The 20388-nt window shown below is 40.4% G+C and overlaps 1 protein-coding gene and 1 pseudogene across 1 annotated transcript in view; both read right to left on the bottom strand.

The window, feature by feature from the left end:
* The window catches only part of LOC149203602 (exocyst complex component SEC6-like), a 456452-nt gene extending 444205 nt beyond the window's left edge, over positions 1-12247 (bottom strand). Inside the window, exons 1-4 of the mRNA XM_089403504.1 lie at positions 12084-12247; positions 11701-11868; positions 11463-11501; positions 10872-10960 (exon numbers count right to left, since the gene is read on the bottom strand). Of these exons, the coding sequence (XP_089259630.1) occupies positions 10872-10960; positions 11463-11501; positions 11701-11835 (263 nt within the window). The 5' untranslated portion in view covers positions 11836-11868; positions 12084-12247. The remainder of the gene's footprint in view (positions 1-10871; positions 10961-11462; positions 11502-11700; positions 11869-12083) is intronic.
* An 811-nt stretch (positions 12248-13058) lies between these two features.
* LOC149203601 (5S ribosomal RNA) lies at positions 13059-13177 on the bottom strand (annotated as a pseudogene).
* Positions 13178-20388: the final 7211 nt, after the last annotated feature.

Below are 20388 nucleotides of genomic sequence, written 5' to 3'. Positions count from 1 at the left end.
CTCTACATTCGTGTTGTTGTTGGTCCTTTCTCCCAACACTGCATCCACACTGCACCTCCTCTCATCAAGCTGCATTGTGTTGCCCACTACTGCACTGCAACTCAGTTACTGAGAAGTAAGTAACTGATCTCCCAACTGACCTCCCTATTGGGCTAGAAACACCCACTGATGTTGAAGCTGCCTCTGCCGCTGACAAGCACTCCCTCTCTGACCTCTGCGCTGCTGCAACAACTCTCCTACATCTCGCACCGTTGCACACCTCTCTGTGTCGTCCTGCACTGGTGCAACACTCCTGTGCCTCTCGCACTGTTGCAGCCTGCTAGCTCTGCACTGTCTTGGGACTCCTACACTGTAGCTCTCTCTGCCGCTCCATCCACATCCATCTCTACCCACCCAACCAATCCTGCTACTCCTCATCGAGGCTCTCGTAGTAAGGTCTAATCCAAGAGGTTGGGTACCTCAAGGATCCTGCCCCTCATCGCCTGTAGTCCTCCTGACTACAGCTCGATGTCTCCCCACTTCCGCTCAAGTGGTGCGTGTGCACTCATGGCACAATCATCGTCTGTCAAAACTTCCTTCTCTGCCTGTGCTGGAGCTGCCTTAGTCTCGGAAGACTCTCCCTTACTCTTCTTCCTTGGGCACTGGGTCGCATAATGACCCATCTCCCCACAGTGGAAGCACTTGATCTTGGAGAGATCTTTCTTCTTCTGCTTCTCCTGCTTTCCCTCAGATGCTAGGGCCACATCCTCCTCCTCCTGCTGAACTTTGATCCCTTTGTTGTTGCTACCTGTCTTTGACTGTCGTCTGATCTCTTCCTGGCGAAGAGCTGCCCACATCTCGTCCCAAGGTAGGAGAGTTCCTCTGCCCAGGATACTCTGGACAAACACTTCCCAATCTTCTGAGACAGCATTCAGGGTTGTCCTCACCATAAGCTCCTGATCCGGTGTCGCTCCTATAGCAGTCAACTGGTCTCGGATCTCATTCAGTCCTCCGAGGAAGGTGTCAATCGGTTCTCCCTTCTTCATCTAATACGACCTCAACTGATTCTCTAGTAACATTCTTCTTTGCACAGAAGTACGCTGGTACAATTTCTTGAGGGCCTCCCAGATCTCATATGTCATTTCCTTCTTAGCAATGTGTGGTACTACATGGTCCTTGACCCCGTCAAGGATGATGCTCTTGGCCCTCACCATTGCCTCCTCGTACTTGTTGTTATCATTGGGGTCGACTGGGATAGTTATAACCTTCAAGGCGAAGTTCTTGACACGATTTCTGTTCAGTACAGATAAGATTTTGGCCTTCCAGACTGTGAAGTTTGACGCTCCGTCCAGTCTGTCCTGGTCTCTCACTCTGTGTAGTGCCATGATGCTCTTCTACTTCCCTCCTGGAAGTTCTCGATCTGACTCCCTCTGAGTCTCGATTTCCCTCCTAGAAATCCTTCTACCGATGTCGAGATGCCCCCTACTCTGATCGTCTGTGCAACCGCACCACTGATCTGGGTTTCTCGGCTAGAAACCCTCGATAGCAACTCCCTCCTCTTGGCCTTGCCCTGCTAAGTACTGTTCTGACTATAGTACCTCACCAGTTCCACTCTGCAATGTTCTCACAGCCTTCTAAACCCCCGCAACCTGAAGGTGGGAGCTCCTAGGCTCTGCGCAATCCCGACACTAGCAACCCGACCTCGTCAGCCGACTGCCTCAGCCCTCCTAGCTTCTGCGTGGCTCTGTGTGAGGCTCCCTTTGCCTTCCTTAGCCTCTGCGTTGCCTCTTCCTAGCTCACCCTTGATGACGCAGGCACTGCATCACCCTTCCCTTGTTGTTGCTCTGCTAGAAACAACTTCTGTCACCTCGGGGCAGCTGTTTTCTGCTGCTATTGCTCCGCTCAGTTGATGTCCTCAGTCCTCCTGTGATCTGCAATCACGCTCTAATACCATGTTGAAGTTTCTAATTTTACTTAGTTAGAAACCCTTCTTGCACTTTTTCTTATTTATTCCTACCTACTTGTTATTTTTTCTTTGACAAGTTATTTACAAAGTAAATACTGAAAATAAACACCAGTGCAAGCTCAACATATTACAGATCAGCAACTAAAATAAACAAGAACAAACACACCACATGACACCATTATTTTTTGACCAAAGTCCTCGGAAAAACCCAATGCGGGAAAACCGGTGCAGCTATCTGAGGGTTTTCTTATTAAGCAATATCAGAGTACAATCTGGGTGCCGAAACTGGCCTACCCAGCAGAGAATTTCCTTAGCATCTATACCTCACAGTTTGAGAGAAATCTCCTGGCTGAAACCCTGGAAAATCCTTTCGGCAGCTCCTCAGCACAAAACTGCTATGCAACTCCAGCGTCTGCCCAATCTAAACTGCGTCAGCCCCTCTCTGTCTCACGTTGGCCCTGCGTAAACCTTTCTTGACCTGCGTCAGCCCCTCTCTATCTCACACTGGCCCTGCGTAAACCTTTCTTGACCTGCATCAGCCCCAGGAGGCCCTGCGTCAGGTCTGGGAGCCTCTGTGTCAGATGCGTTGGCCTCTCTGGTGCTCTGCGGAGCACTTGGCTGCCTCTGCGTGGCCCTGCGTGAGCCCTTGCTGGCTCTGCATCACCCTCCTTGGCTATTGTGCTGCTCTCTCGGCACAATCTCTGCCTTCTCTGTTTCTCTGTACTCAATGCCCCTCAGCTGCTCTCCTTATCACTGATTCTATCTCTCTTAGCAAACCCCGATCTAAAGAATAGAATGACTGATCATTTGGTGTACTCTCCAAGTGACCCTCAAACCTCCTCTTATACTTTTCCTGTTGACATCTCAATAACCGAGATTAAGTCCCTAATCAACGGCTAAGATTAGATCTGGCTTGATCCATGTCTTTTGGACCACTCTAACACAAATTCATATTAATACACATTAATATTTTATTTTCCCTAAGTTTAAAATTAGAGACTCCATTAAAAATATTAATTATTTTAATATCTCCTGATCTGTTTAGAATCTACCCAAACCCTTTCTAGGTATTGAAGATCTCACGTGCCCCAACCTCTCCAGCAAATTTCGTGGCTACAGCACATCCGATGCTACCCCGTGTTGGAGTTTCTAAGTCTACTAGTTAGAAACCCTCCATGCACTTTATCTGATTTATTCCTACTTACTTGTTTCGTTACTTAACAAGTTATTTACAATGTAAATACTGAAAATAAACACTAGTGCATGCTCAACATATTACAGATCAACAATTGAAGGAAACAAAAACAATCACACCAAATGACACCGTTATTTTTGGACCAATGTCCCCGAAAAAAACCCAATGTGAGAAAACCGGTGCAGCTATCTGAGGGTTTTCTTATTAAGCAATATCAAAGTACAATCTGGGTGCCAAATTCGGCCTACCCAACAGAAAATTTCTTTGGCAGTAATACCTCTCAGTTTGAGACAAATATCCTGGCTGAAACCCCGAAAACACCTTCTGGCAGCTCCTCAGCTCCAATCTGCCCTAGAAACCCCAGCGTCTGCCTTTCTAGACTGCGTCAGCCCCTCTCTACCCAGCGCTAGCCCTGCGTCACCCCGGATGGGTCTGCGTCAGCCTTAGGAGGCCCTACTTCAGCAACGCTGGCCTCTCTGAAGCTCTGCGCAACTCCCAGCTACCTCTGCGTGGCCCTTCGTGAGCTCTGGCTACTACTGTGTCACTCTCCCCAGCGACTGTGCTGCTCTATCGGCACTATCTCTGCCTCTCTATCTCTCTGTACTCAATGCCCCTCAGTTGCAACTTCGATCACTGATTCTATCTCTTTTAGCAAACCCCGCTCTAGAGAATAGAATGACTGATCACTCTAGTGTACTCTCCAAGTGCCCCTCAAGCCTCCTCTTATACTTTTCCTGTTGACATCTCAACAGCCGAGATTAAGTCCCTAATCAACGGCTAAGATTAGATCTGGCTTGATCCATGTCTTTTGGACCACTCTAACACAGATTCATATTAATACACATTAATATTTTATTTTCCCTAAGTTTAGACTTAAGAACTCCATTAAAAATATTAATTATTTTAATATCTCCTTATCTGTTTAGAATCTGCCCAAACCCTTTCTAGGTATTGGAGATCTCATGTGCCCCAACCTCTCCACCAAATTTCGTGGCTAGAGCACATCCAATGCTATCCCAAATCAACAACAATTTCCATCTAGAGCACCGTACAAATTTGCAGAAATTAAACACAATAATTGTTGCCGCAAATAAATCAATAAACCCAAAAACACGAAGAATGGGAAATAAACTCAGTTGTATTATATTAACTGGAATGAGGTTTTACATGCCAATACAACTGGAAAATAGCTGAGCGATAACAAATGCGACCTCCAAAAATATTTGTTGCATCCCTAAACCCAACCTCCAAAGCTATAACTGAAAATGACGCTCCAATTAGAGAATTGTGTGATCCCCACTCCAAACCGTTGATAACACTGAAGCTTTGTGAGATTGTTGGATGATGTCTCCTCAATGGTGTTGGGTTTTCGTCCAACACACAATAGCAAACCCGAGGGTTTCCATCCTGGGGCTACTGCTGAAGTAGAGAACCGAGTTCTCAAACCTCTCCACAAGAAGAAAACACAAATCTGAGATGTCCCCTCAATGGCCTCCTTTTTTTATAAATCTGATGGACCCCTCTAGAATCCCCCATTTTATTATTATTTTAATCATGGAGCACTTTTCCCTCTTTTTATTTCAATTAAAATATTCTTTTTAATGTGGGAAATGGTAAATTGGCCACCATACTCTCTCCGACCACTGAAAGCCACTTCTCAACATCCCATCCTGTAGATCTTCTCGTTCCAGTTCCAACGAGCTATTACACTGAGGTGTTCCATCAATTAATCCTCCCGAAATGCCACCTCGAGCATAATTAATTAAGTTAGGCCCCATAATAATGCAAATTTTTTAAAGTTGTCGGAATGCAACGGAACGAAAGGCAAACTGTGCGGGTGATGGAATATGCCAAGTGAATGCCATCGGATCCCATAAAAACTCCTCAAAACTCCCTTGGAACCCCTGATGACATAAACCTGCTCCCATGATCTGGCCATCCCGTGCCCTGGAAATCCACCCTGGTTGTACTATGGAGGAAAATAAAAATGGGGATATGACAAATCCTCCCGCCCCAAGATTGCTTGCCCTCAAGCAATTCGCACCTGTCCATTGTAGAGGCATCTACAAATTGATACCAGGATCCCATATGAACCACTAGTCAAAGTCATGCCTCCAAGCAATCCAAACATGACTGGATCCCTCAATACCTAGATACCATGCCAATCTTTGTCTCAACATGCTACCAGTAGACCCACACGTGTGAAGTCACTGAACTGCTGGAAGTGCGGAAATTGCAGTTCTAAAGCTAGGCCGAAATTCTGGATTGACGCTGCAACTATGGAGCTAGTACTTGGAGACTTTGACAAGGACCGTCTACAGGAAGGAAGGTTGACTTGGTGGAGGAGGAAGGTATTTTGGTCTAGGGTGTTGGTCTATCTCAACTTGAATTTGCTAGTGGAAGAGTTTGACTGGGTTTTCCCCTATAGAGGGGTTTTAGCCCTAGCTAAGTGCCTAAATATGGTGTCATTGATCTTCGTGTTTTGTTTTGATGATTGCTTGATAAAACAAAGATAAAAGAAGAACACAAGAAAGTTAATAAGAACACAAAGGTATCATAAGTAATTATCAATATAAGAAAATCTTTTTGCCTTTTCGATTTTCTAACAAAAGTGCCCAGACTTCCTTGATTTTTGTGCCCTCCAATGGGTCCTAGAGAAATAGGAAGAATCCCAAGAAAACCACAGTCAAACAGCGCTTGGTCAACATTGGTCAACGTCCCAGAACAAATCTGAAATTCGGCCAATCTGAAATAGACACTTGTCCCTTCACACGTGTGAGAGGGATCTTGGATCATGGAGGGATCCAACATCCCTCCATGATGCACAGTAACTATCTCAAGATACCTCTCTATTGAAGATTGATCCACCAGATAGGCCAACAAATATGCACAAGAGAGGGAACATCCACACATATGGCATGTGGGTTGCTCCATGAGGGGATAATTTCTCCAAAATAGCTCTCCAATGTGTAACCTCCTTTCCAAATCATGCTAACCATATCCCAAAAGCCTAGGAGGATCAAAAATTCCATGCATCCCAAGTAGATGCTCAAACAGCCACACGATGTAACCTACAAGATGAATGACTCTTCTAAAGGTGACATGTGCCTCCACAAATGGTAATTTGGACCGAGTGCTCATTGAAATATGATGTGGCATGGTATGAATGGTCGATGTGCATAAAGGATAGTCATCAAGTGCCTAGGGCCTTGCTAGGCTCTACAAAAAAATATTTAGAATGATCTCAAGTGTTAAATACACATCATGAGTTCCAAAAGTGGTAAGGAGATGATCACCTGGGCAAAAGTGTGACAAATACATAGGGATATCCATGTATAGGAATAAAATAAGTGTCCTCTCTAGGTATAATAACCTTTACAAGACATGAGCAACACTTTCACATATAGGTAAAGTGAAAAAACCTAGGGGGGTCCCTATGTCATGTGTCCTAATAGATCTACTTGGAGACCCTTGCACACCCACATTGGCCATAAATGACCTCCATGAGATGGTTAGTAAAATCCATAAGGGCAGGGTCTATCTTCAAATGAGGATTATGACACCTAGACACAAACAAAAAACACTACATAAATCAATGAGCATGGTCTAATAGAATACATAAGACACAATGGTCACACTTTTTACAAATCAAGATACATAACACAAATCATCATGATATTACAACTAATCATGGGACTTTGGGCTTTGACATCATCTTAAGATAGGCACAAGATCTACTCATGCTAGAACATTACTGATGAAGAAAATGAGGCACTTTGAAGTGAAGCTTAGCGGTAATGAGTGATATCTTGATGAGTCATGGCTACGATGACTTGAGCACTAATAGAGATGGTCACATAGAATACATAGATTAATGAGCATGGTCTAATAGAATACATAAGACACAATGGTCACACTTCACAAATCAAGATACATAACACAAATCATCATGATATTATTGTTTACAACTAATCATGGGACTTTGGGCTTTGACATCATCTTAAGATAGGCACAAGATCTACTCATGCTAGAACATTAGTGATGAAGAAAATGAGGCACTTTGAAGTGAAACTTAGGGGTAGTGGGTGCTATCTTGATGAGTCATGGCTAGGATGACTAGAGCACTAATAGAGATGGTGCTACTGCAGTGAGGGAAACTATTCTTGACAATCATTTTTGTTCACAAGTTAGGTATGTTTTGCAATTCTCCAAGCCAATTTATAACATGATTCCCTTTGCATATTCAAATTGGCCAATCAATGGGAGGTGAATGAGCAAATGGATGCCCGGATAGGGCAGAATAAGGGCATTATTTGGACTAGGCATGTGAACTTGTGTAATCATATCCATATAGAGGTGGAAAAACAATGGGAAAAGTTGAGCATTCCACTACATGCCATAGCATGTGCTTACACCAAACTTCTATCATATATCATGGATTTCAACACCAGCATCTAGAGGTGGGGTGAAGAGAAAATCACACAAAGAACCAAAGGTTCACGTTGGTTATATGCAAACATTAGACAAATTGGTCTATGATGAAGCAAAGTGTGATACCATATGAAGACAATTGAGCTACTACATCAATGGAAATGGTGCCTTTGGGACCAACCATTGAATTAGAGATTAGGGGAATTTGACTTCTCTCGGGTGGTGGAACATGCATGATGGTGCTACCCCATAGCTACAACATTTGGCTACTTGGCAGTTTTGAGAGCTCAGTTTTCCTCGATGAAATGTACAATGTCTATCTATAGTGCAGCCACTTCAGCAAATAACAGATAATTTTTGGTTTGCAATAGTACCAATACATCAAATAAGAAGTCATACGAGTCAATTGGTTTTAGCTCGGGTTTTTTTCTGCAAATAAAAAGGGTTTAGCTCAGGTGGTTGGGGGAAATGTTGTTATTCTCCCCAGCCGGGTTCAATTCTTGCATGTGAGAATGTTGAGCTCATAATAAGTATTTCTTGCATTGGCTTCAACCTTTGTTGTCTAAGTTGTTCCTCGAGGACCAAGGTCCAAAACATGTATATTCCTCATATGGAATATAAAGTTATTTCTCATGGATACAAAAAAAAGTCATACAAACGATGCAAAAGGTGATCAATAGAAAGAAAATCAACAAAAAAATATAATAAAATATAGGCCCAGTTCACAAAAATATGAGGAAATTGTTACACAAAATTCCTCAAATTTAAAAACTAAATTCATTGTTGTGTTCTTCTCGAAAAAATACGCAAATTGAAATAATAATAATAACTCGTTCAAATAAGCTATGCTCCCTAGAAGTTTGAAAAATGAGCATTATGAATGGTTTTCAATGATAAATGCAAATTCTATAACAATAAAAAGCTAAATTTACAGAAACAAAATTCACCAATCCAGAGAGGATGGAAAAATATACACCCTGAAAAGAAATCACCCAAAACAAACATCGGATGTAAAAGTTATGGCCACTTAAAGATTACCAATAGAATTCTACTTGGGAATTCCAACACCCTGGTCATGTGGCAGCCAACTAGGTGTGTTTACAAATGATGTGGGGTGTTGAAAATTTAGCAAGCAAGGTCTTCTGCCTTGTGCCTTAGCCAATGAAGACCTCGACTTGTTCTCATGAGTTACACTGCAGTTAGGATGAGCTATTTCCAGTTTATTGGAATAATTATCAAGTTAGCATGCATAGAGTTGGAGCTTCAGTTAAAGAGGAGACTTCATCAGTTTCACTACAGAACGAGGTGGCAGTTACAAGTTCAGTTGGAGCGAGTTATCTTTCAGTCTTGATTTAAGAAAGAACGAGTTAAGAGCTCCAGTGTTGATTGGAGAAAGGACGAGAAGAACTCTCAGTTAACTCATCAATCAAAACTCGAGTTCTAAATTTGAACTGGGTCTCCTTGCATGTTCGAATTGGGCCTATAAAGAGGAGGATGAAGGCACAAAGAATTAATAAGTTTTGTGCACAAGGTTTGTGTGATAAGACAGTTCACGAGCTTGTAAGAGGAGCCTTGATTGTGGAGAGCGCAGGAATTTTTTCCTAAGAAATAGGAGGAACAAGTGCGCAAGGATTTAGGAGGTGATTGTGCGCAATGAATAGGAGCTGGGTCCTAAAGAATAGGAGGCAGAAAGTGCGCTAAGAAATAGGGCACAAGTGCGCTAGAAAATAGGACCTGAAGTGCACTAGGAAATAGGGAATCTGCACAAGGAATAGGGCTGCCAAGTGCGCAAGGAAGGAGGAGCAGGATCGAGCAAGAGATCAGTGAATTTGCAGAGCAAGTCAAGGAGGCAGCAAAGGATTGGTTGTGAGCTAGAGGGCCGAGATCAAGCAGTGATCAAGGCAGGCCGAGATCAACTATATCAGCTGAGATTTGTGAGAGAAGCAGAATGCTTTCTCAAGAGAGACAGATTGCTTTGTAATAGATTCAAATTTTCAATTGCTTCAAGATAATCAATAAAATACCACATCAAGCAAGCAGGTTTTTCCTGTTGGGTTGCGTAAGAAAACAAGTGTGTCAATTTGTGTGATGTGTTTTTTATCTCTGTGTTTTTTATTCCACTGCTCATGAATTATTAAGAAACTCTGTATCTTGGTGAAAGTAAACTAGTTTCAGTTTTCAGTTATTCATCTAAGTAGTTGCATAGTTTCATGGAAATTTAACATGGTGGGCTTTCATACTGTGTTAAATATTGACATGGTCACAAGAACAAACATAAAGCAAGCCCACAAATGAATGCATATATTACAGGGCAAAACCTTTAATAGGAAACTTCCACAAAGCAAGGGAAAGCTCAATTATTCTCTCATTTCAATCATCATAACAGAATGAGGACCTGTGTTCTTCTTTTCATAAAGCAGATGCTCACATGTTAACTACTCATTTATTTGCAAATCTTAAGCCACAATTGAACTAACTATGCCTAAAATAGTCAGATGCTCCAAGTCAAGTTTACTTCCAACCTAAGATCTGTCAATACATGGTAAGATTAAGATAAGTTGACTAAAGAAAGACTAACTTTATCTTGGTAACTCCAATGCATTGACGATAATTACAAAGCCAATATTGTGCATAATTAATTATTAAATGTGCACACATAATTAAGTTCTGTGCAGAAATAATCATGCACCAACACAAGATCAAGTCCCTAAGGACAATAATCGTGCATGAGGATGACTATGTTGGAAAATGCAGTTAAGTGTATATAATGGTAATGCCAGAAAAGAGATCAAAGAAGTCCACTGGTTAGGATGTCCCCACTACATGGCGTCTAACATCTGCGCACCCCTCCAACATATGAGGATAACTATGTTGGAAAATGCAGTTAAGTGTATATAATGGTAATGCCAGACAAGAGATCAAAGAAGTCTACTGGTTAGGATGTCCCCATTACGTGGCTTCTAACATCTGTGCACCCCTCCAACATAGAAGCTCTATTGTTTATAGAAAGTTCTTGATGGTTATCTCGAGATGAGCAATGCCAGTAACTTGGATAAAACTAGCTAGTCTCTTTAGCTTAAGGACAAATCATCTACAGTAATGTGTTGCAGTCCGTAGGTATATTTTGTGACCGGTTCCAATACTAAAGGTGGAACTGGATACCCCCACAAGTGAAGCTACGGTGATTACAATTCTTTTAATTTTTTGTCTTTTAAGTATTAGATCTAGGCACATCAAGCCAAATCAAATTTTCATAAGGTAAAAACAGTTTTGGCACCGTAAATTTTAGAAAGAGAGTACCTGTCAATAAGAACAAAATTTTCTTGAAGCCACTGAATTGTCTTTTGAGATGCAGAAAGTGCCTCAATGCCAGCTTGTGCTTGTTCAACCTGCAAAACGAAAAGAATAACAGGTGGACTAGTGAAGAAATCTAGATGTCATAAGCTATAAGCGAGAAAGAAAAACCATTTCTCAGTTGGAGTGTCCTCCTGATCTGCAAGACAATCAATCAATCTGTCCCTTCCCCGGAATGGCTTAGCTTGTCATGTAGGATAAACGCAATATATCCAAATATTGTATCCAGATAAACATGCATTGTCGTTGTGGATGACTTTTCTTCAGCATTAAGTAGTATGGTCTTGCATGATGAGAGGAGAAAGCCCTTGGAATGACAGTCAAATCAGCAAGGGGGCAATTGTATCCAACCACATCCCATAGGGGAGGGGGAAGGCCAAGTTTTCATCCCGCAGCCAATAAGAATTATATTGGTAGGAGAGACATTACATCTGTGGACACCCCATTGGCACAAGGATTGTGGTACGTTGAGAATTCTATGATGCGGCAAACCAGACCTCGGAACCTATGTAGGATAGTACAAAAGAGGGAAAGTACCTGCGTCACAACAGTTGCGCTGAGCTGTGCATCATTCGCCTGCAAAAAAGGGACATTAAAATGCCTTAAGTTAGTTAATTAGTAAAATTCTCAGACTTGTAATAATTCAGGGGGTTTCCCTCTCCTCCTGCTCTGAATGTCCACATTCCATCGAACCTCAATCAATCAAAGACGCCATGGGACCTGTGAGGATCCCTCTCTAAAATAACATAGCAGACTCTGTTGTTTGCATACATACCTGTTGGCGGATAGCGTAGTCGGCTTTAATGGAAGCAATGGATGCGAGCGATTCAGGCATCGGCAGCAGCTTTGCCACTTCCCGAGCAGCCGCCTCCTTTGCCTCTATGCCTAAGTCTTCCTGGACTCTCATCATTATTGTGATTGCTGATCTGATTTTCTCTGATCCCTGAAATGTGCGCAAGGGAGAAAGAAATGAAGAAGGAATAGTAAATATGAAACGATCAATCAACCCAAGCAGCCAGTTATCTTAGATGAGTATTTTGAGTTTCCTTCATCTAATAAACAACTTCCAAACTCCCAATCAATCTGATATTTCAATGGGTTCCTACCCAAAACATAATAACAATTTGAATGAATTGATTAGTTTTTTCATTTTCTCACCTCCAATTTCAGTTGCAAGTCGGTCGAACAGCGCACGGGAAGTATTCGTACCTCGATCAACACAGCCTGAAAATGGTCAAAACTATCAGCTTGCTGATTCTTTGAATTCTCTATCCCCTACTTTATATAGTTTATGGAATCAGCTTGCTGATTCTTTGAATTCTCTATCCCCTACTTTATATAGTTTATGGAAGATGTGATTAACGATTTATTAAGAAGGTAAAAAATTATCTTTGATCCCTAAGGAGATTAAGTTTTAGGTTTTAAATTGGACGTGAAAAAAAAAATTGGTTTTAGTCAAGGCACTTGCACTATACTAACCGTGAAAAATTCTTGATTCAAGGTATATAAGTGAGTTAATGATAATAATTATCAAACTTATGTATTGTTTCACTTCGACTAAGGATAATTTAGCAAAGACTCGTTTAATGAATGCAATGAGGGGTTAGTTAAATGGTTTCAAAAGAGTTATTGCATGTCTTAGGAAAAAGGAATCAATAACTCTATTGCTTAGCCAGTGCAACTTCTTACTTCGAATGTGGAAAATTAAAGGTAAAAAGAGGGGTTGCCATCTCCCTTATCCTTTAATCAAATTTTCCATGAACTATTCAAAGTTATGAATGCCATTTAAGTGGCAAATCGAAATTATTAATAGAAGAAGAAAGCCAAGGTTTATTATAATAATATTATTATTATTTAATTTTAAAGTCGAATTTATTAATAGAGGAAGAAAGCCAAGGTTCATTATAATATAATTATTATTATCTAATTTTAAGGTTAAGGCCAAGCCAAACACCAAATTGGTGTATGAGACCCCCTTTGTTTGTGGGACAAGGGACCCACCTCCGCGCAGCAATTTGACTACTAAGTCTACAAAGGCATACATACTCTAACCCCCTTTGGTTTTGAACTTGTGACATCTTGGGAGGAAACACATGCTCTTAACCATTAGGCCCACTCAAGTTGTATTTTTAAAGGGTGCAACACTAGGACTTCCTAGGAGGTCACCCATCACAGTACTACTCTAGCCCAAGTGCACTTAACTACGAAGTTCTGATGGGATATGGTGCATTAACGTTGGTATGATCACACCCCATATGTACCATTGTACACACTTCAAGTATCATGAGGGATCATCCTTGTCATTTTGGTTTTAATTTGACATTAAATGAAGGTGGAATGTTGGAGATTGTTGGTCTAGATGGCTCACTCTTTGTTTTAAATAGTTGGTTCACCCTTGTCCAACCCTTGTTACCCTTGAGGAATCTACAAAGGAGCATAGTGTGGAGAGGATTCATCGCAACATAGATCTAGTAGTTTTTAGGAGGGATTTCTAGTCAATTGTTGAGGTAAATTCATGCTGCATAGCCGAAGTTTTCCTTCAATTCAATATTTCTTGGGCTTGTCTCTTTAAGGTCCTTAGTTTGTGCCTGGTAATCTCCTGGTGGTGTCTCTTCATTTTTATAATATTTGATAGGAATCATAGCGTTGATTCCATAATCAAAGCCTATTTTTATGCATTCATTGGTGAAAGGGTAGTGCTTAGTACTAATAGAGGAATTTTGCATAAAGGTTTAAAATTGGAGAAATTTGAGGATTTTCCATTAGTTAATGCATGTTATGGTGAGCCACCATCACCTTGGTAGTGCCCCCTTTTTAACATTGTTGATATTCATCGTGGTGTTTCTCATCAAGAGGCTCTCGTAACTAAATTCAATGTTTCATGCCACCGAGTATCAAGTCTAATCAAGGAACCTCAATCAGCTACTTCCAAAATGTCCATTAATTCATATTTGAAGGAGAATACTAAGGAGGAAACAATTTATCAAATGGCCAAGAGGAGGATACAGATGGCATGGAATTGGACCCCTAGCATTATCCAATAGAATAAGAGGAAGCGTCTAGCAAGCATGTCTTTAAATACTCTCGAGTTTTTACATATATTTCAAAGTTGACTCTATACTAGTAGATTTTTTTGGCATCCATTACAAAGGATAGTATTGTATTTATCATAGCTAATTTGTAAAATTTCATTTATATGAACATTAGACTATAATACAATCCCTATTTTTTCATTATAATGTTATCTAGCAAGGTTGTACTACATTTTCCATACAAAAATTGTTCGTTCTTGTTAAAGAGAAAATAGTATGGAGTCAAGATTCATAACACATTAGTCTTAAACTTAGTGGATTAGCTCAAGTGGTTCAGTGTTGTGAATTGCAAATAAGAGTCTTAAGGTCAAGTTGTCAAGTCATTTATATCTAATATGTTAATGCTCGATGTCCCTAGTGGGTTAAGCGTAATATAGTATATGGCAATAAGTTACTTTTGTTGGAAATAATACTGAGAGGGGGGGTGAATCAGTATTAGCAATTTAGCAATTTTTCATTTCCATAAACAAATTGATATACGCTACTTCTGTTAATTAAACCTGCGTATATACGCAACTATGTTTAGAGAAAACTGCATATATCTTGTAGACTTCTAATTTTAGTTAGTTGATCTTAATCTGTGTATCAGAACCATAAGACAGTAATCAAGTGCAATAAACAGTACAAGCAATCACAGACATGAACACAAGATATAAGGTGGAAACCCAATGTGGGTGAAAACCACCTGCTGCAATTCGTCTCTATCTTCTTCAAATAAGAAACTTCTTTTTACAATATTTCTGTACTGGTGCAATCTTAGACCAGTACGCAAGCTTCTACCTGCAGAAGGCTACAACCTTCTCTCCTTCTCCAGCTTCTCCTAGAAGGGATCTACAACACCCTTAGCTCTTGTACTAGCTGATGTACTAGTACGTAGGTGCTGACCTACAGAAGGCTACAACCTTCTCTTTTCTTCCAGGGACCACGTTTCATAAATTTTCAGACTGGATCCATCAATAACATCAATCAATCATCAAATATATCTGCATCAACCAATCTCCTTTGCACCAACCAAAACTGAATCAAATAATCACTTCTTTGAAAGTTGTAACCAGAATATAATAACAGTACTGTAGCAATAAACAGAAGTAGCTAAAACATATTTTATGAGATGTACGCTACTTCAAGATGAATAACCTACATGCATACGTTGTTATATTAACGCAAACCTGCGTATACGCCGTTTTGAATTACCGAACTAGCGTGCATACGCGCCTTTGATATGTTGAACCTGCGTACAGATCTATAAAAGATAATTTACCCTTCTCAATTATTCGGACATCAATTATACCCAGATCATTAGATTTATAGATCAAGTCATGCACCAAATATAACATATCAAAATCACACAAAGATACTTCTCTTCAAGCCTTAAGATCTTGACCCATCAATAGAACTTATCCTTTTTCTAGCGCTCAGGTTCCTCCTTGATTCAGATCCAGCTATGCACCATAACCCAATGACCAGTATTCTAGATCTTTCTCTTCATAAGATATTCAATCCTTGAGTGCCTTTGCCTAATGATCTCCTTCCCTTTTTATAGTCTTAGGCCTTGCTCAGTACCATGGTCCAAAACCACTTAGAACCAATACCTGGGTCCAAATACCTGGGTTCAACACTTCAGACAAGATACCATGGTCCAAAACCATAGGTCCAAATACCAAGGGCTAAATACCATGGACTAAAAACAGTTTTTTCCACATGTACGCACTTTTCCTTGCATGAAAGTGCGTGCATACGTATACACGCCTTCTGATCAGTGATCCCGCGTGTATATGCGACTTGGTTAAGAGGAATCTGCGTATATCTCTTTTTCCTTCATTCTGAGAGCCTATGAGCTTGAACTATCATCTGAATTATTTGCCCAGTGAGTTGCCATCAAGGACAATACCTGTGCCATAGTGCCAAGCCTGTGTCATAATTCCAACAATCTCCCCCTTTGGACTTGATGGCAACCCCAAGTCACTCTCCCCCTTTGTCATCAAGGGCAAAGGGTTATGCTCCCCCTGAGTACATGTTGAAATCTCTACTCTACTGTGTTGTCCATGCTCCCCCTGACTGTAGGCAAGGTCTGCAAAAAGATGTTCTACAAGAAGAACATGACTCTATACATCATAAATGACCTTCCTATCACCAAAGATTCATACATACATCCATCTCCCAACCAAGTGGGGATACACCAAAAGTTTATACATGATATAGAGACGAAATATCCAAAAAAAAAAACAAGACTATGATAGTCATCAGCAACTATCATCATCAACATATTTTAATCACCATCCAAACTAGCAACCATGATTTCCCTCTGCACCTGTTCCACCTGAATCAAAAACAACTGTGAAGTTGTACCAAGATTTTCTAAGATAATGCCAACAATGCATTATTAGAAGTATATGCTCCCCCTGAACCTATGCCAGAAGGCCTCTGTCAGACCCATATCAGACTCTTTTCATCCTGAGTCTGGCCCACTGTTTTTCTTCAAACCAACATATATGCGACTGTATCCACAGAAACCAACGTATGTACGCGGATGAGCTTCATGAAACTCGCGTACACCCACTTTTCTCTGAAACAGATCAGTGTCAACAATAAGATTATGCATCAACTACTCCCATCTTCTGTCTGAGGTATTCAAATGTTTCCCTGGGCAGTGGTTTGGTGAATATATCAGCAACCTGTTCTTTGGAGGGAACACACTCCAATTTGACCTTTTGTTCAAGCACTTGTTCCCGGAAAAAATGATATTTGATAGGTATGTGCTTGGTCTTTGAATGCATGACAGGATTCTTTGAAATATTGATTGCACTTGTATTATCACATAAAATGGAGATAGGTGGAGTATAAGTGATTTGAATGTCTTGCAATGTTTGCATCATCCAAAGGAGTTGTGTGCAGCAAGATGCAGCAACCACATATTCTGCTTCAGCTGTAGATAATGCAATTGAACTTTGTTTCTTGCTGAACCAAGATACTAATCTGGAACCCATAAAGAATGCACCACCACTAGTGTTTTTTCTGTCATCCACACTCCCTGCCCAATCTGCATCTGTATATGCATGAAGTGTGAGATCTGTATCTCTAGGATACCATAAGCCATAGTTTTGTGTTCCTTGAAGATATTTGAATATCCTTTTAACTGCCTGAAGGTGTGCCTCTTTTAGATTGGCTTGGAATCTTCCAACTATTCCCACTCCATGCATGATGTTTGGTCGAGTACCTATTAGATAGAGCAGACTTCCAATCATGGATCTATAGGTTGGTTGATGCATTGTTGTTGATTCATCATTTGCGCTGAGGCTGCATCCTGTTACCATAGGGGTACATACTGGTTTCGAATCTTCCATGCCATATTTCTTCAAGATCTGCTTGAGGTACTTGGTTTTTGATAGAAAGATATCGTCTTTGTTTTATTGGACTTGTAAACCAAGGAAATATGTGAGCTCACCAAGCAGGGACATTTCAAATTCTTTCTGCATCACCAAAGCAAAGTCTTGACTCATGGCTTCTTCATTGCTACCAAAGATGATATCATCGACATACACAACAAGTATTAGCAATTTATCACTGTCAATTTTTATATATAGATTACTATCTACTGATCCTTTTGAAAAACCTTGTTGATGGAGGTATTTGTCCAAACGATAATACTAAGCTCTTGGAGCCTGTTTGAGACCATAGAGAGTCTTTCTGAGTCTGCATATGAGTTTTGGATCATTTCCAAGGATGAATCCATCTGGTTGCTCAATGTACACTTCTTCTTCTAAGTCTCCATTTAGAAGGTAGATTTTACATCCATTTGATATACTTTGAACTTCTGAAAACTAGAGAGAGCGAGGAACATTCTTATGGCTTCAAGTATAACAACCAGTGCAAAAGTTTCTTCAAAGTCTATACCTTCTTGTTGAGCATACCCTTTACAAACAAGTCTGGCCTTGTTTCTAATAACATCTCCATTTTCATTCAACTTGTTTTTGAATATCCATTTGGTCCCTATGACATTCTTATCATTAGGTCTAGGAACCAATTCCCAAGTGTTATTCTTTTCAATTTGCTCAAGCTCTTCATTCATGGCCTTGACCCAACATTCATCTTTGCATGCTTCATGTACATTTTGCGGTTCTATGGAAGAGAGCAATGCTAGATAGCTTGAAGCTTCTATAATAGTTCTTCTTGTTTGTACACCTGCCTCTTTCTGCCCCAAAATTTGAGTCTCTGGATGATTTTTTCTGAACATATTTGGATGGAGTCTTTTCTTCTGCCATTATTTTCTCTTCTGGTGCTTCATTGGTTTCTTCTTCTTCATCATTAGTCCGATTTGATGTGGAAGGATAATCCTCATCATCTTCCCATTCTTCAGTTTTTTCCTACTTTGGATTTTCACCTACTTCATCAACCACAACGTCAATACTTTCAACAATTTTTCCTAGTCTTTTATTATAACATTTGTATCCTTTACTCCGGGAAGAGTAACCAAGGAGAATGCCTTCATCTGGTCTAGGTTCAAACTTGCCAAGTTTTTCATCAGTCCTTTTGATATAACATTTGCTTCCAAAAACTTTGAAGTATTTGACAATAGGAGTCTTACCATACCAAAGTTCATGAGGAGTTTGAGTGCTGTTTACCCGAACATTCGTTTTGTTGAGAATAGCGATGGCAGCAAATGCAACTTCACCCCAGATGGTTGCAGGAGTTCCAGACTCGTTAAGCATAGCACGAGGCATCTGTTGAACCGTTCTGTTCATCCTTTCTACCACTCCATTTTGCTAAGGAGTCCTTGCAGTAGAGAATTCCCTTCTTATTCCATGTTCTTCACAAAAGTCGAAAAATTCATCCGAGGTAAATTCCCCTCCTCGATCAGACCTGAGGCATTTGATTTTGTGATCTAATTCATTTTCAACCAAGGCTTTGAACGCTTTGAAATTTTCAAAAGCTTCGTCTTTATGCTTCAGAAGTCCTATCCAACACATCCTGGAAAAGTCATCAATGAACAATATAAAGTATTCTTCTCCATGAGGTGACTTTTTCCTTGATGGACCACATAAATCAGTATGGACAAGTTCAAGTGGCTTACTAGCTGATCCTTCCTTCTCAGGGAAATGTGTTATGGTTTGCTTACCAAACTGACATGATTTGCATATTGTATTGTCTAGAATTTTGATGTCAGGAAGATCACGAACAGCCTGATATTTGCATGCTTTCCTTATCTGAGGGAAGCTTAGATGCCCCAATCTTTTGTGCCATAGCCAATGTTCATCATTTTTGCTTAGATAGCATTGTTGCTGTCCTCCCTTGAGTATGTATAAATTATTTGGAGTTCTTATGCCTTTGATCATTGTTTCTCCTGTATCAAGCTCACGAACAATACATCCATTTGATCGAAATACTACCTCATTTCCTTGATCACACATTTGAATAACACTCAATAGATTATGCTTTAAGCCATCAACATACATAACATTTCCAGCTTTGACCTTTTCTTTTAAAAGAACAGAGCCTTTACCTTTTATGAGAGCAAGGGTGTCATTTCCAAATGAGACCTTCCTTTCATTTTCTAAGGCACTATATGGCTGAAGCTTTTCTTTATCACCTGTCATATGTTTTGAGCATCCATTGTCGATGTACCACTGATTTTCCTGCATATAATGCTATACCGCATCTTTCTGGTTGCGGTTCTTTCTTTCTCCATGTTTTGGGACCCAATGAAGCTTGCTCCTTCTGAGATGTTTGTCGAAACTTACTCCTGCATTCAGAATCTTCATGAGCGAAGTTGTTACAAATAGAGCATTCTATTTCATTTTCAAGTGCAGAAAAGTTATTGTAGGTCCTCTTCATGATCCCAGTCACACTCCTTTGATTTCGTGCTTCTCTAGTCATGATGGTCTTGTAGGCAACACATTGAGCAGCTTTGTGTCCAAAGTTATGACATGAGAAACATTGGCCATTAAAGAAATTCCTGCGACTATCAAATCTACTAACCAGGTGATTGTAGTTTCCATTGATATTCATTCTTGAGGCAAATTGAGAATGATTTACCTGCGGTTGGTTGTAGCTTCTGTTCATCCTTGAAGTAGATTGACCCCGATTTACCTGGTGATCCGCTTTATGCCTTTGCTGATGATTGTCGACCTATTCACTTCTCCTTGCTACATCAAGTTAAATTTTGGAGGTGGATGGCTTCTGTGCTTGGGATGCTTCTTCAGTATATCCAAGATCTGTCTTGATTAGAGGAGAACGTTGCACTTTGATAATCTCATCTAAAGCTTCAGATCCTTTAGCAAATCTACGATTAAGAGCTTTTTTTTCCTCAATATCTTTTCTAAGTCCCACAATTTCACATTCTAACTTTTCATTGTGTTTTTCCCTTTCAGCAA

Source organism: Pinus tabuliformis, chromosome 2_1, assembly GCF_031772625.1.
Source record: "Pinus tabuliformis cultivar Carrire ecotype Pingquan chromosome 2_1, CPIR1, whole genome shotgun sequence".
In the NCBI taxonomy this organism is placed as follows: domain Eukaryota; kingdom Viridiplantae; phylum Streptophyta; class Pinopsida; order Pinales; family Pinaceae; genus Pinus; species Pinus tabuliformis.
The sequence above is the reverse complement of the archived record's forward strand: the minus strand, read 5'-3'. Positions and strand labels throughout refer to the sequence as shown.